Source organism: Amblyraja radiata, chromosome 7 (genome assembly GCF_010909765.2).
Source record: "Amblyraja radiata isolate CabotCenter1 chromosome 7, sAmbRad1.1.pri, whole genome shotgun sequence".
NCBI classification, from domain to species: domain Eukaryota; kingdom Metazoa; phylum Chordata; class Chondrichthyes; order Rajiformes; family Rajidae; genus Amblyraja; species Amblyraja radiata.
In genome coordinates this window covers 174,178-190,075 of record NC_045962.1, presented here as the reverse complement: position 1 = coordinate 190,075, position 15,898 = coordinate 174,178, and the positions used below count along the sequence as shown (strand labels likewise).

General features: G+C 44.0%; 1 protein-coding gene across 1 annotated transcript in view; it reads left to right on the top strand.

Moving 5' to 3' along the window:
- tyw5 (tRNA-yW synthesizing protein 5) overlaps positions 1 to 15,444 on the top strand; it is a 108,003-nt gene extending 92,559 nt beyond the window's left edge. Inside the window, exons 4-6 of the mRNA XM_033024990.1 lie at positions 4,253 to 4,340; positions 12,298 to 12,414; positions 15,089 to 15,444. Of these exons, the coding sequence (XP_032880881.1) occupies positions 4,253 to 4,340; positions 12,298 to 12,414; positions 15,089 to 15,345 (462 nt within the window). The 3' untranslated portion in view covers positions 15,346 to 15,444. The remainder of the gene's footprint in view (positions 1 to 4,252; positions 4,341 to 12,297; positions 12,415 to 15,088) is intronic.
- The last annotated feature ends 454 nt before the right edge of the window (positions 15,445 to 15,898 follow it).

The window sequence follows — 15,898 nt, the reverse complement described above, 5'->3', positions numbered from 1 at the left end:
CGATAACAATCAGCACGGGAAAACCTCAAGCCTGCGTGCTCAGCCCCCTGCTGTACTCACTCTATAATCATGACTGTATAGCCGGTCATAGTGCGAACTCCATCAGCAAGTTCGCTGACGACAGCACTGTTGTGGGACGTATCACTGATGAAGATGAGTCAGAGTATAGAAGTGAGATCGACCGACTGACAAAATGGTGCCAGCACAATAACCTGGCCCTCAACACCAGCAAAACCAAGGAACTGATTGTGGACTTTGGAAGGGGTAGGATGGGGACCCACAATCCCATTTATATCAATGGGTCGATGGTGGAGAGGGTCAAGAGCTTCAAATTCCTGGGCGTGCATATTTCTAAAGATCTCTCCAGGTCCGAGAACACTCATGCAATTATTAAGACTCTAATTCCTGAGATGATTACGGAGAGTCGGTTTGTCAAGGAGGACTCTCTCTAACTTCTACAGCTGTACTGTGGAGAGCATGCTGACCGGTTACATCGTGGCTTGGTTCGGCAACTTGAGCGCCCAGGAGCGGAAAAGACTACAAAAAGTAGTAAACACTGCCCATTCCATCATCAGCTCTGAACTCACTACCATTGAGGGGATCTATCATAGTCGCTACCTAAAAAAGCCTGGCAGCATCATCAAGGACCCACACCATCCTGGCCACACACTCATCTCCCCGCTACCTTCAGGTGGAAGGTACATGAACCTGAAGACTGCAACGTCCAGGTTCAGGAATAGCTACTTCCCCACAGCCATTAAACTCACATTAAACTCAACTAAAACAAATCTGTGAACATTAATAGACCATTATCTGTTTATTTGCACTTCATCTGCTTATTTATTGATGTGTGTATACATTTATATAATGGTATATGGACACACTGATATGTTCTGTATTCATGCCTACTATATTCTGTTGTGCTGAAGCAAAGCAAGAATTTCATTGTCTTATCTGGGACAATAAACTCTCTTGACTCATGACTTGACTCAACAAAGTACTGATTAAAGGGCCTGAATACAAAGTCAAAGTCAAAATTCAAAGTATCCTTTATTGTCATTCAGACGTTTCGGTCTGAACGAAATTTCGTTGCCTTGCAGTCATACATATAATAAAAATACCAGAAACACACAATAAACACAAATTTAACATCCACCACAGTGAGTTCACCAGGCGCCTCCTCACTGTGATGGAAGGCAAAAGTCTTAAAGTCTTTACTCTTCCCTCCTTGTTCTCCCTCTGTGCTGAGGCGATCCAGGCTTCCGATGTTGTGACCCCACCGGGTGATGTAAGTAAGTATCGCGGCTCAACCGTGCTCCGCTAACGGGCCGGTTCAAACTCCGCGGCCTGGGGTGGTCGAAGCTGCCGCCCTGCAGTCCAACAGACGAAGCTTTTGTTGCGGGAGCTCCGGAAAAACAGGTCACCAACCTGTGACCTGCGTGTTCCCGACGATGTCGTCCACTGGGCCCGCGGCCGAGCCTCCGAAGTCGGGTCCAACGCCAGAACGCCGCCTCAGCTCCGAAGTCGGGTCCGCCGCCGGAAACGCGGGAACGCCGCCCCAGCTCAGAAGTCGGGTCCACCGCCGGAACGCCAGAACGCCGCCACAGCTCCAAGTCGGGTCTGCCGCCGGAACGCCACCACATCTCCAAGTCGAGCCGCCGCCGGAACGCCGCCACAGCCCCGAGGCCGCCAGCTCCGCCATTAGGGCTTAACGGAGACGTAGACGGGGACACGACAAGAACATGTCGTATCCCCCCGAAGGAAGGGACTAAAACCATGTTTATCCCCACCCCCCCCCCCCCCCCACTCCCACACATACATAACCTAATAAAGTTAGTTTAACTAAAACAGACAAAAGAAAACAACATAAAAAAGGAAAAACAGACGGACTGCAGGCGAGCCGCAGCTGCCAGGCAGCACAGCCACTTCCGGACCGAGCACATTACTTATGTAAATCTGATAATTCAGTTATTTCTTTTTAATTACTTTACAAAAATTTCTAACCTGCTTTCACTTTTTTATTATGGGGTATTGTGTGTAGATTGATGGGGAAAAAAAATAATTATCCCATTTTAGAATAAGGCTGTAAGGTAACAAAATGTGGAAAAAGTGAAGGGGTCTGAATACTTTCGGAATGCACTGTATATAAAGATCAAAGTAAAATACCTCATGCTCCAATAATAGGTTTTTGTCTATTTACTATAAACACTGGCCAATAAATAATGCCTTTCTTCAGAAACATTGAAAAGATATATCTGCATGTTCATAAAATGTGCTACCCTAGCATCGGATTGCTTCATTTATGAAAATGGGTGAAACAAAAAGTTTTGCTTTTTAAAAAGACCCAGCGAGACTGGGTTGGATCCAAACACCTCCAATTTGCAAACTTTGCAAGAGTTACTCTGTGTCTTGTAAGGAGTGAAGCGCCTCATGCCCACTAATAATGCATGACTTCAAACTATCTTACCTAGTAAGAATGACAAGCTTCTCTGAGACATCTTGGCTGTCAGTGAGCCGGATACTGAATGAACTTTAGCCAGGGCTCTAGGTTATCTGCTTTTCTTGAAGGGAGTTGTGAGAGTACTTATTCTCCCTGAAAGAGGGAAGGGAGACCTTGCAGACTTAACATCCACCTCCTCCCACTCTCTCAGAAGATAGACACAAAATGCTGGAGTAACTCAGTGGGTCAGGCAGCATCCCTGGATAGAAGGAATGGGTGACGTTACGGGTTGTGGCCCTTCTTCAGATCTTCGGTGTAAACCAGTATCTGCAGCTCTTCCACTATCCACTTCCTAGTCACAAGATCTTGGTTGAATGTCTCAATTGATATGTAACAGGAGTGTTATGGAGGGGAACATTAGCTATACTCATCATCATTACAAATGCATATTCAAGCATACATCATTGTTGTTGATAGCGGGATTAGACATGCCTGTATTGGCCTGATTTTACTGAATAGCTTGCTTCACGTATGCTGAATTTTTGTACAAATACTGTGCTATTACTCAGTCAAGACCTTCAAAAAAAATGACAGATCTGGGATTATAAGAAAATAATTAGAAGGATTGTTCACCTTTAGATATTGAAATAAATATATCAAAGGCCTTAATGGCCGCAGGACTTGCCATCGCCTGCCGGGGTCTTTAACATTGGGAGGCAAATGGAGAGCAGGGGAGAGACAAGACTTTGCCTTCCATCACAGCGAGGAGATTCACTGTGATGGATGTTTATGTGAATTGTGTTGGTGTGTGTATTGGTTCTTTTCTTGTTGTATGACTGCAGAAACTAAATTTCGTTTGAACTTCATTTAAGGTTCAATTGACAATAAATGGTATTGTATTATGTTATTTTTTAACCTGGGATAATATTTTGAATGTATATATTTATTTATGGCAGCATTCATGACCAGTTTCACATTGAATGTATCTGTTGATATGTAGCTGTGCAGTTTTATTAAATGTCATTTGGATATTTGCTGGGTTCTCTCTTTACTGGTGTATCTATCCATTACCTGTCTGATAGTCTCCTTAAGGGTTGTATTTAAAGTTGTTTTATTGGATGCTAGTTATACCAAAACAACAGGAGGTTAGTTTCACTTCAGATCATATTCAACTTGGACATTGTGGGCTGAAGGGTCGATCCTGTGCTATAATGTTCTATGTTTATATCTAACTGTCAACTGTGAAAGATAGATGTTTGAATTTTCTTCAGATATTTCATGCCCATTTTTCTAGCCAGATTAGCTGCTTCACCTCAATCGCATCATCCCCCCTCCCCCCCCCCCCCCCCCCCCCCCCCCCGAAATACAACCACTCATCTAAGTAGTCGATTCTAGGAGGAACTGATGAGAATAAAGTGAGAATAATTGAAGGGAAAGCTAGCAGTGGCTTGGATTGCTCTGTGTAGTATAGACTTGTTGGACAATTATGGCCTCCTACAGGAAATTTGGTTTCATAAAAAGTTTCTCACTGTTCGCTTGTACCCATCCACGTTTGATGGGGCTAGCTAGATTCTTCAATTCTCACCAACAAACATTTGTTCATATTAGAAACTAACTTGATAAAAAATAACGTGTTTCTCTTCACTAGAGGAAAAGTATAAGACAACCCTGTGGGAGGACCATTCGGTGCCATGTTAAATGTGCAATATAATTGGAGACTCAATAAACAACTGACTACAAAGCAACGCTTCCACTGTTATAAGATTGAATAAGAATTGGAGATAAATATTTGTAATTTATTGTCTCCTGCAGGTTATGGATAACCTCCTGATCCAAGTAACCGGAAGTAAACAAGTGGTTCTCTTCAGCCCTCGAGATGCACCATATTTATACTTAACAGGTAACTTGTAGGAACTAATTGCCGTGTACCCGATCCTACTGAATTATAATTCAGATCTAAATTCATTTCAAACTAGGCATCATCAAGCCTGACCCACACAGGACAATAATTCAATGATACTCTATTGTCACATGTACCTAGGTATAGAGAAATGCTTTGTTTTGCTTACAACCCAATAAAATCTAGTAGCAGACATGACCTAGGTAGTGCACAAGTATCACCATGTTTAGGCGTCGACAAAGTTGCTAAAGTTTACCAAACGGTCCTATCTTCTGCCTGCTGCCGCACGTGACAACAGGCCTGACCCCTCCCCCACCTGCCAGGTAGCTCTCCAACAGCCCTCCTCGCTCCAATGGCTTTCCTCGCTCTCCAATGACCTTCCTTGTTCTCCTATGGTCCACCGCTCTTCGATGGCTCTCCTCTCTCTCTGTCTTTGTCTCTTTCTGTCTCTCTCTCTGTCTGTCTCTGTCTGTCTCTGTCTCTCTCTGTCTCTCTCTGTCTGTCTCTGTCTGTCTCTGTCTCTCGCTGTCTCTCTCTGTCTGTCTCTGTTTTCCGCTGTCTGTCTCTGTCTCTCGCTGTCTCTCGCTGTCTGTCTCTGTCTCTCGCCGTCTCTCGCTGTCTCTCGCTGTCTCTCTCTGTCTGTCTCTGTCTGTCGCTGTCTCTCGCTGTCTGTCTCTCGCTGTCTCTCGCTGTCTCTCTCTGTCTGTCTCTGTCTCTCGCTGTCTCTCTCTGTCTGTCTCTGTCTCTCGCTGTCTGTCTCTCGCCGTCTCTCACTGTCTCTCGCTGTCTGTCTCTGTCTCTCGCTGTCTCTCGCTGTCTCTCTCTGTCTGTCTCTGTCTCTCGCTGTCTCTCGCTGTCTCTATCTGTCTGTCTCTGTCTCTCGCTGTCTCTCGCTGTCTCTCGCTGTCTGTCTCTGTCTGTCTCTGTCTGTCTCTGTCTCTCGCTGTCTCTCGCTGTCTCTCTCTGTCTGTCTCTGTCTGTCTCTGTCTGTCTCTGTCTGTCTCTGTCTGTCTGTCTCTCGCTGTCTCTCGCTGTCTCTATCTGTCTGTCTCTGTCTCTCGCTGTCTCTCGCTGTCTCTCGCTGTCTGTCTCTGTCTGTCTCTGTCTGTCTCTGTCTGTCTCTGTCTCTCGCTGTCTCTCGCTGTCTCTCTCTGTCTGTCTCTGTCTGTCTCTGTCTCTCGCTGTCTCTCGCTGTCTCTCGCTGTCTGTCTCTGTTTTCCGCTGTCTGTCTCTGTCTCTCGCTGTCTCTCACTGTCTCTCGCTGTCTCTCTCTGTCTGTCTCTGTCTGTCTCTGTCTCTCGCTGTCTCTCGCTGTCTGTCTCTGTTTTCCGCTGTCTGTCTCTGTCTCTCGCTGTCTCTCGCTGTCTCTCGCTGTCTCTCGCTGTCTCTCTCTGTCTCTCTCTGTCTGTCTCTGTCTCTCGCTGTCTCTCGCTGTCTCTCGCTGTCTCTCGCTGTCTGTCTGTCTCTGTCTCTCGCTGTCTGTCTCTGTCTGTCTCTGTCTCTCGCTGTCTCTGTCTGTCTCTGTCTCTCGCTGTCTCTCTCTGTCTGTCTCTGTCTGTCTCTGTCTCTCGCTGTCTGTCTCTGTCTGTCTCTGTCTCTCGCTGTCTCTCTCTGTCTGTCTGTCTCTCGCTGTCTGTCTCTGTCTGTCTCTGTCTCTCGCCGTCTCTCGCCGTCTCTCGCTGTCTCTGTTTCTCGCTGTCTCTCGCTGTCTGTCTCTGTTTCTCGCTGTCTCTCTCTGTCTGTCTCTGTCTCTCTGTCTCTCTCTCTCTCTCTCCTTTTGGTATGTCGATACACAGAGTACAGAAGGTTGAGTTTGGAAAATAGCTATGTGAGAAAACAGGTGGTGCAGTGACAAACAAAGGGAATATACAGTGGCTTGCAAAAGTTTTCATACCCCTTGAACTTTTCCCTATTTTGTCACGTTACAACCACAAACGTAAATGTATTTTATTGGGATTGTTTTGATAGACCAACACAAAGTGGTGCATAATTGTGAAGTGGAAGGAAAATGATACATGGTTTTCAAATTTTTTTACAAATAAAAAACTGAAAAGTGTGGCGTGCAAAAGTATTCAGCCCCCCTGAGTCAATACTTTGTAGAACCACCTTTCGCTGCAATTACAGCTGCAAGTCTTTTGGGGTATGTCTCTACCAGCTTTGCACATCTAGAGACTGAAATTTTTGCCCATTCTTCTTTGCAAAATAGCTCAAGCTCAGTCAGATTGGATGGAGAGCGTATGTGAACAGCAATTTTCAAGTCTTGCCAGAGATTCTCAATTGGATTTAGGTCTGGACTTTGACTGGGCCATTCAAACACATGAATATGCTTTGATCTAAACCATTCCATTGTAGCTCTGGCTGTATGTTTAGGGTCGTTGTCCTGCTGGAAGGTGAACCTCCGCCCCAGTCTCAAGTCTTTTGCAGACTCTAACAGGTTTTCTTCCAAGATTGCCCTGTATTTGGCTCCATCCATCTTCCCATCAACTCTGACCAGCTTCCCTGTCCCTGCTGAAGAAAAGCATCCCAACAGCATGATGCTGCCACCACCATGTTTCACAGTGAGGATGGTGTGTTCAGGGTGATGTGCAGTGTTAGTTTTCCACCACACATAGCGTTTTGCATTTAGGCCAAACACTTCAATTTTGGTCTCATCTGACCAGAGCACCTTCCTCCACATGTTTGCTGTGTCCCCCACATGGCTTGTGGCAAACTGCAAACGGGACTTCTTACGGCTTTTTTTCAACAATGGCTTTCCTCTTGCCACTCTTCCATAAAGGTCCGATTTGTGGAGTGCACGACTAATAGTTGTCCTGTGGACAGATTCTCCCACCTGAGCTGTGGATCTCTGCAGCCCCTCCAGAGTTACCATGGGCCTCTTGGCTGCTTCTCTGATCAATGCTCTCCTTGCCCGGCCTGCCAGTTTAGGTGGAGGGCCATGTCTTGGTAGGTTTGCAGTTGTGCCATACTCTTTCCATTTTCGGATGATGGATTGAACAGTGCTCCGTGAGATGTTCAAAGCTTGGGATATTTTTTTATAACCTAACCCTGCTTTAAACTTCTCCACAACTTTATCCCTGACCTGTCTGGTGTGTTCCTTGGGCTTCATGATACTGTTTGTTCACTAATAAACCATATAAACCATATAACAATTACAGCACGGAAACAGGCCATCTCGACCCTTCTAGTCCGTGCCGAACACATAATCTCCCCTAGTCCCATATACCTGCGCTCAGACCATAACCCTCCATTCCTTTCCCATCCATATAACTATCCAATTTATTTTTAAATGATAAAAACGAACCTGCCTCCACCATCTTCACTGGAAGCTCATTCCACACAGCTACCACTCTCTGAGTAAAGAAGTTCCCCCTCATGTTATCCCTAAACTTCAGTCCCTTAATTCTCAAGTCATGTCCCCTTGTTTGAATCTTCCCTACTCTCAGTGGGAAAAGCTTTTCCACGTCAACTCTATCTATCCCTCTCATCATTTTAAAAACCTCTATCAAGTCCCCCCTTAACCTTCTGCGCTCCAAAGAATAAAGCCCTAACTTGTTCAACCTTTCTCTGTAACTTAGTTGCTGAAACCCAGGCAACATTCTAGTAAATCTCCTCTGTACTCTCTCTATTTTGTTGACATCCTTCCTATAATTAGGCGACCAAAATTGTACACCATACTCCAGAATTGGCCTCACCAATGCCTTATACAATTTTAACATTACATCCCAACTTCTATACTCAATGCTCTGATTTATAAAGGCCAGCACACCAAAAGCTTTCTTTACCACCCTATCTACATGAGATTCCACTTTCAGGGAACTGTGCACAGTTATTCCCAGATCCCTCTGTTCACCTACATTCTTCAATTCCCTACCATTTACCATGTACGTCCTAGTTTGATTTGTCCTGCCAAGATGTAGCACCTCACACTTATCAGCATTAAACTCCATCTGCCATCTTTCAGCCCACTCTTCCAACTGGCATAAATCTCTCTGTAGACTTTGAAACTCTACTTCATTACCCGCAACCCCACCTATCTTAGTATCATCTGCATACTTACTAATCCAATTTACCACACCATCGTCCAGATCATTGATGTACATGACAAACAACAGTGGACCCAACACAGATCCCTGTGGCACCCCACTCGTCACTGGCCTCCAACCTGACAAACAACCATCCACCATTACTCTCTGGCATCTCCCATTCAGCCACTGTTGAATCCATCTTGCTACTCCACCATTAATACCCAACCATTGAACCTTCTTAACCAACCTTCCATGAGGAACCTTGTCAAAGGCCTTACTGAAGTCCATATACACAACATCCACTGCTTTACCCTCATCAATTTCCCGAGTAACATCTTCAAAAAATTCAAGAAGATTAGTTAAACATGACCTTCCAGGCACAAATCCATGTTGACTGTTCCTAATCAGACCCTGTTTATCCAGATGCTTATATATATTATCTCTAAGTATTCTTTCCATTAATTTGCCCACCACTGACGTCAAACTAACAGGTCTATAATTGCTAGGTTTACTCTTAGACCGCTTTTTAAACAATGGAACAACATGCGCAGTACGCCAATCCTCCGGCACTATTCCCGTTTCTAATGACATTTGAAATATTTCTGCCATAGCCCCTGCTATTTCTACACTAACTTCCCTCAATGTCCTAGGGAATGTCCTAGGAGACTTATCCACATTTATATTTCTCAAAAGTGTCAGTACTTCCTCTTCTTTGATCCTCATAGTTTCCATAGCTACTCTACTTGTTTCCCTTATCTCACATAATTCAATATCCTTCTCCTTGGTGAATACCGAAGAAACGAAACTGTTCAATATCTCCCCCATCTCTTTTGGCTCTGCAGATAGTTGGCCACTCTGACTCTCTAATGGACCAATTTTATCCCTCGTTATCCTTTTGCTATTAATATAGCGGTAGAAACCCTTCGGATTTTCTTTTACCTTACTTGCCAAAGCAACCTCATATCTTCTTTTAGCTTTACTAATTTCTTTCTTAAGATTCGTTTTACATTCTTTATACTCCTCAAGCACCTCATTTACTCCATGCTGCCTATAACTATTGTAGATCTCCCTCTTTTTCCGAACCAAGTGTCCAATTTCCCTTGAAAACCATGGCTCTTTACAATTTTTACGATATCCTTTCAACCGAACAGGGACATAAAGATTCTGTACTCTTAAAATTTCACCTTTAAATGTACTCCATTTCTCTTCCACATCTTTCCCATAAAACAAACTGTCCCAATTTACTCCTTTTAAATCCTTTTGCATCTCCTCAAAGTTAGCCTTTCTCCAATCAAAAATCTCAACCCTAGGTCCAGTTTTGTCCCTCTCCATAATTATATTGAAACTAATGGTATTGTGATCACTGGACCCGAACTGTTCCCCAACGCATACCTCTGCCACCTGACCCATCTCATTTCCTAACAGGTGGTCCAGTACCGCCCCTTCTCTAGTAGGTACTTCTATGTATTGTTGCAAAAAAACTATCCTGCACACATTTTACAAACTCCAACCCATCCAGCCCATTTACAGAATGTGTTTCCCAGTCTATGTGTGGAAAATTGAAATCTCCCACAATCACTACCTTGTGCTTACTACTAATATCTGCAATCTCCTTACATATTTGCTCTTCCAATTCTCGCTCCCCATTTGGCGGTCTATAATACACCCCTATAAGTGTTGCTACCCCTTTCCCATTTCTCAGTTCCACCCAAATAGCCTCCCTAGACGAGCCCTCTAATCTATCCTGCCAAAGCACTGCTGTAATATCTTCCCTGATAAGCAATGCAACACCTCCACCTCTTGCCCCTCCAATTCTATCACACCTGAAGCAACGAAATCCTGGAATATTTAGTTTCCAATCACAGCCCTCCTGCAACCATGTTTCACTGATCGCCACAACATCATACTTCCAGGTGTCAATCCAGGCTCTAAGTTCATCCACTTTTCTTACAATGCTCCTAGCATTAAAATATACACATTTAAGAAACCCACCCTCTCTTATTCTCTGATTATTTTCTTTTTCTTCTCTCTCCCCTACATTTTGGGTCAGAGTGCTACCATTCTCTGCCCCCTGCTTCACACACTGACTGCTAGCTTTCCCAATTTGAGTCCCTCCCCCCAACCATACTAGTTTAAAGTCTCCCCAGTAGCCTTTGCAAATCTCCCCGCCAGGATATTGGTCCCCCTTGAGTTCAAGTGCAACCCGTCCTTTCTGTACAGGTCGCACCTTCCCCAAAAGAGGTCCCAATGATCCAGAAACTTGAATCCATACCCACTGCACCAGTCCCTCATCCACGCCTTTATCCTCCACCTCGCTCCATTCCTACTCTCACTGTCGCGTGGCACAGGCAGTAATCCTGAGATTGTTACCTTTCCAGTCCTTCTCCTTAACTCTCTACCTAACTCCCTAAATTCTTCTTTCAGGACCTCTTCTCTTTTTTTACCTATGTCGTTGGTACCTATATGCACCACAACCTCAGGCTCCTCTCCCTCCCATTTCAGGATTTCTTGGACACGTTCAGACACATCCCTGACCCTGGCACCAGGGAGGCAAACTACCATCCGGGACTCCTGTCTGCGTCCACAGAATCGCCTATCCGACCCCCTGACTATAGAGTCCCCTATTACAATTGCCCTCCCCTTCTTTTCCTTACCCTTCTGATAATGTTCTCTAACAAACCTCTGAGGCCTTCACAGAACAGCTGTATTTATACTGAGATTAGATGACACACAAGTGGACTCTATTTACTAATTAGGTGACTTCTGAAGGCAATTGGTTGCACTGGATTTTATTTAGGGGTATCAGGGGGCTGAATACTTTTGCATGCCACACTTTTCAGTTTTTTATATGTAAAAACATTTGAAAACCATGTATCATTTTCCTTCCACTTCACAATTATGCGCCACTTTGTGTTGGTCTATCACATAAAATCCCAATAAAATACATTTACGTTTGTGGTTGTAACGTGACAAAATGTGGAAAAGTTCAAGGGGTATGAATACTTTTGCAAGCCACTGTAAGCTTTCCATCACATCATTAGAGAGGTTTTTATAATTCCCCACACAAGGAAAAGAAGGCTCCCACGGAAAAAAAATTTGAATGCAAACTGAAATTATTCTAACTCTGTAATTGATAATTTTTTGCAATGCATGGATATTTGGGAATATGGAGACAGTTGGAATACAGATCAGCATTTCGAAGAGCCTGAATGACTTAGTGCTGTGACATGGCTATTGTGGCAAAGTTGACAAACAGATATTCTTTAAAAAACTTCAATAAAATGTAATAATTTATGACCTAATGTCACTGAAAGTATTCAAACTTTTTTACTATGATTTATCAGAATTTTGATACTATAAAAACAGAGGTAGGTTAAAGAAATCAACATACCAGCAAAGGTCTTATCGGGACGATAATTGGTACTTTTTTATGTGTAGGACGGAACTGCAGGTGCTGCTTTAAACTGAAGATAGACACAAAATGCAGGAGTAACAGCAGGACAGGCAACATCTCTGGAGAGAGGAATGGGTGACGTTTTGGGTCTGAGGTGGTGAAACATCACCCATTCCTTATTCTCCAGAGTTACTCTAACTAAGTTATTCCAGCATTTTGTCTATCTTTGGTACATTTTTAATATCGTGAGCACCGTTAAAAGCACAGAACACATACAGAACTAAAGTCAGCTTTAGAGTGGTTGTTGTACAGACAAGGAGGAAACTTTGATATCAACAAAAGTTCCAGATGTAGTTACAGTAAGAAAAGAATAAAATTATACAACACATAGAACCAAATCAATCATTTTGTACACTTGCATTTGAATATTAAAATTATACAGGTAATTATCATACTTTGTCATACTTAGGAAATATGTTTGCAGTTTTTACTGTTTGCTTAACTGATTGTAATCATAATTGTTTCTAACTTTGTACAGGTGATAAATCTGAGGTGTTGGACCTGGACACGCCTGATTTAGAAAAATATCCACAATTTGCTAAAGCCCAGCGTTATGAATGTCAATTAGAGGCAGGCGATGTGCTTTTCATTCCAGGTATTCTGCTGGAACAATTGTATATTTGAATTTAACCTCAAAATGAACTAGCAAAGCTAGTTTTCTTGATAACAGGAGATCATAAAGGATTCTCCTGAATACTGTTAAAATTAAATGAGGTGTGGTCTATTCTATATTGAGCATATTCCATCTTGAGTAAAAATGCCATGAGTATGCCCTGCTTGATAGATCTGAAAACAAATCTCAGATGATGTTCTAGTGCAGGACTCTAGCAATGCACCACTATCAGAAGTGTTCAAGAAGGAACTGCAGATTTTGGAAAATCGAAGGTAGACAAAAATGCTGGAGAAACTCAGCGGGTGTGGCAGCAGCTATGGAGCGAAGGAAAGGGGCAACGTTTCGGGCCTAAACCCTTCTTCAGACCGATGCAGGGTGGTGGGGGGTGGGAAAGAAGAAAGGAAGAGGAGGAGCCAGAGGGCTGAGGGAGAGTTGAGAAGGGGAGGAGACAGCAAGGGCTACCGGAAATTGGACGTCAATGTTCAAGCCGCTGGGGTGCAGAACACTGCCCAAGCGGAATATGAGGTGCTGCTCCTCCAATTTCCGGTGGTGCTCGCTCTGGCAATGGAGGAGGCCCAGGACAGAAAGGTCGGATTCGGATATCAGAAGTGCAGTCTTTCAGGTGAGATGTTACACTGAGGCCAATAACCTTCTTGGATGGAGATGAAAATTCTTTGGGACTATTGAGAAAGAAAACAGGTAGTTTGGATAACAATCCTGCTAACATTTTCTCCTTCAATTGTATATGTCACAGTTTTGCAATTTGTATGTGATTCTTTCGACACACATTCACATTGTAATAGATTTTGCTTTCATAAGTATAAAATATAACATCAAGAAATCAAATTTGAATCCTAGCTGTTTCTCCTCAAAAACTAAAAACCAAGTCATTGATTAAACTGCAATTTCTGGAATTGTTATGATCCTCAGTTCCTCCAGCAATTTCAGTTGCAAATTAATCTAACTGGCCTAAACCTCAATTTACCAATTGGCCTAAACCTCTGTTTGCCATCTACACCTTGGACTTCAGATATAACTTCGTCTCCTGCCACCTGCAGACATTTTCAGATGACTACAATTGTGGGCTGCATCAGTGAGGGGAGGGAAGCTGAATACAGAGGTGCAGTCAACGTATTAGTTGAGTGGTGTGGGCTGAATCACCTGCAGCTCAACACCAATGAGACTAAGGAGTTGGTGGTGGACTTTAGGAGGAGAGGAACATCCCTGTCCCCTGTCTCCATCAATGGTGTGAATGTGCAGTTTACCAGGGAGTACAAATACTCTGGGATGGACCTGGACAGTAAACTGGATTGATCCAGGAACGCTGAGGCCCTGTACAAGATGGGACAGAGTGCTGTACTTTTTGAGAAGGCTCCACTCCTTCAACATCTGCAGTGAGATGCTGCAGATGTTCTACCAATCGGCGATAGCCAGTGCCATCTTCTTTGCTGCCTGGCACAGGGCGAAGGCTGCGGATGCCAATAGGATCAACAAAGTCATCAGGAAGGCTGGCTCCCTCCTGCGGGGGAGAGTGGGGAGGGGGGGGGGAGAGTGGGAAGGGAGGGAGAGAGGGGTAGGGGAGGGAGAGGGGTGAGGAGGAGGAGGAGGGAAGGGAGGAGAGGGAGAGGGGGCAGGGGAGGAGACGGGGTGAGGAGAGGGGGAGATGAAGATGGGGAGGAGAAAGGGGTGAGGAGAGGGGGAGGAGGAAGGGGGCAGATGGGGGAGAGATTAGGGAGTGGGAGGAGAGGGGGAAGGGAGAGAGAGGGTGGCGGGGGAGAGCGGGGAGGGGGGTGGGGGAGGGGGTAGAGAAGGGTGGGGGAGGGGTGGTGGAGGGGGGACAGAGGGGAGGAGGGAGAGTGGAGGGGAGGGGGAGAGGGGTAAGGGGGAGAGAGGGGAGGGGGAAGGGGAGGAGGGAGGGGAGATAGGGGATGGAGGGGGAAGAGTGGAGAGGGGTAGGGGAGGGGAGATGGGGGAAACATGGGGAGGGAGGGGGAGATGGGGAAGAGTAGGGGGGGGGAGGAGGGAGGCATTACAGCATCGAGCAAAGGCATTGTGATGTCAGCAGCAGTATGATTTTAAAAATTGCGATGTTTTTTACTAAAACAGTGGGAAAATAATTAACCAAATTTTCAAATGGCTGGATTCACGAGGAAAAACTCTACCAGAATATGTAAAATTGTCTCCATTACCGCATCGGGTTTAGGAGGAGATACCTTGACAACTAAAAGCAATATTTGTGAAATAGAATGCGAACAAACATCCGAACGAAGAGAGTTTTAAATATATAGAGACTAGATTATTAGGAAAGAACTGCAGATGCTGGTTTAAATCGAAGGAAGACACAAAATGCTGGAGTAACTCAGTGGGACAGGCAGCATCTCTGGAGAGAAAGAATGTGCGACGTCTCGGGTTGAGTCTGAAAAAGGGTCCCGAGCCGAAACGGCACCCATCCATTCTCTCCAGAGATGTTGCCTAATTTGAGTTACTCCAGCATTTTGTGTCTACCACAACATTTATTGGATATTACTTTAATTCCAAGTTCTTGACTTATACATGCTTCGCGTGCTGGAAATATCCAAAGTATGAAATGTTCTTTCAGTTACTGGTACTTTGTAAGAATATCTTAATCTTCTAAATCTCTTTTTATTCTTTACAGCATTGTGGTTTCATAACACCGTGGCTAAAGTGTTTGGGGTGGGGGTGAATGTTTTTTGGAAACACCTTCCAGCAGACTGCTACAATAAAACAGACACGTATGGGAACAAGGATCCCATAGCAGCCTCAAGAGCCATGCAGATATTGGACCGAGCCCTAAAGACACTAGACGAACTACCTGACGAATACAGAGACTTTTATGCCCGTAGAATGGTTCTACGGATACAAAGCAAATCATACAGTAAACATTATAAATAATGTACGCATTCCTTAACTACGTAGTATTTTTTTTAATGCACAGATATCATATTGTTGGCAGTGAAACAATACAATAAAACTTGTATTTGAATAAGGAAAGTTTTCTATTGTTTAATGGTGGTTTAGTAATTGATCAATTTAGTTATAATCAGAACACATGCAAAAATACTGGCTGCTAGAAATACTCAGCAGCTGATGCAATATCCTTGGTGAAAATTAATAGATTTAATATTTCAATGGTCAATGTCCTTTTATTTGAACAGAAGAAGTCAGTGATAAGGAAATTCTACTCTGCAGGGGAATGAGGGAAAGAAGAGGGACTAAAGGTACTATGGATAGTTGCGTGGTAATAGAGATTAAATGACCAAAGCATTTCAGTATGAAGTGAGAAGGTCATGAAGCAAAAGCAAAGCAGTCTACATGTAGGAAATCTGAAATAAAAATAACATTTTGAAAAAGCTCAGTACATTGGGCAACATTTACAAGAGGGTGAGCAGACCTGTTGATGACCGTTCATTGGATATGAGAATAGTTAGACGCATAATTTAAAATA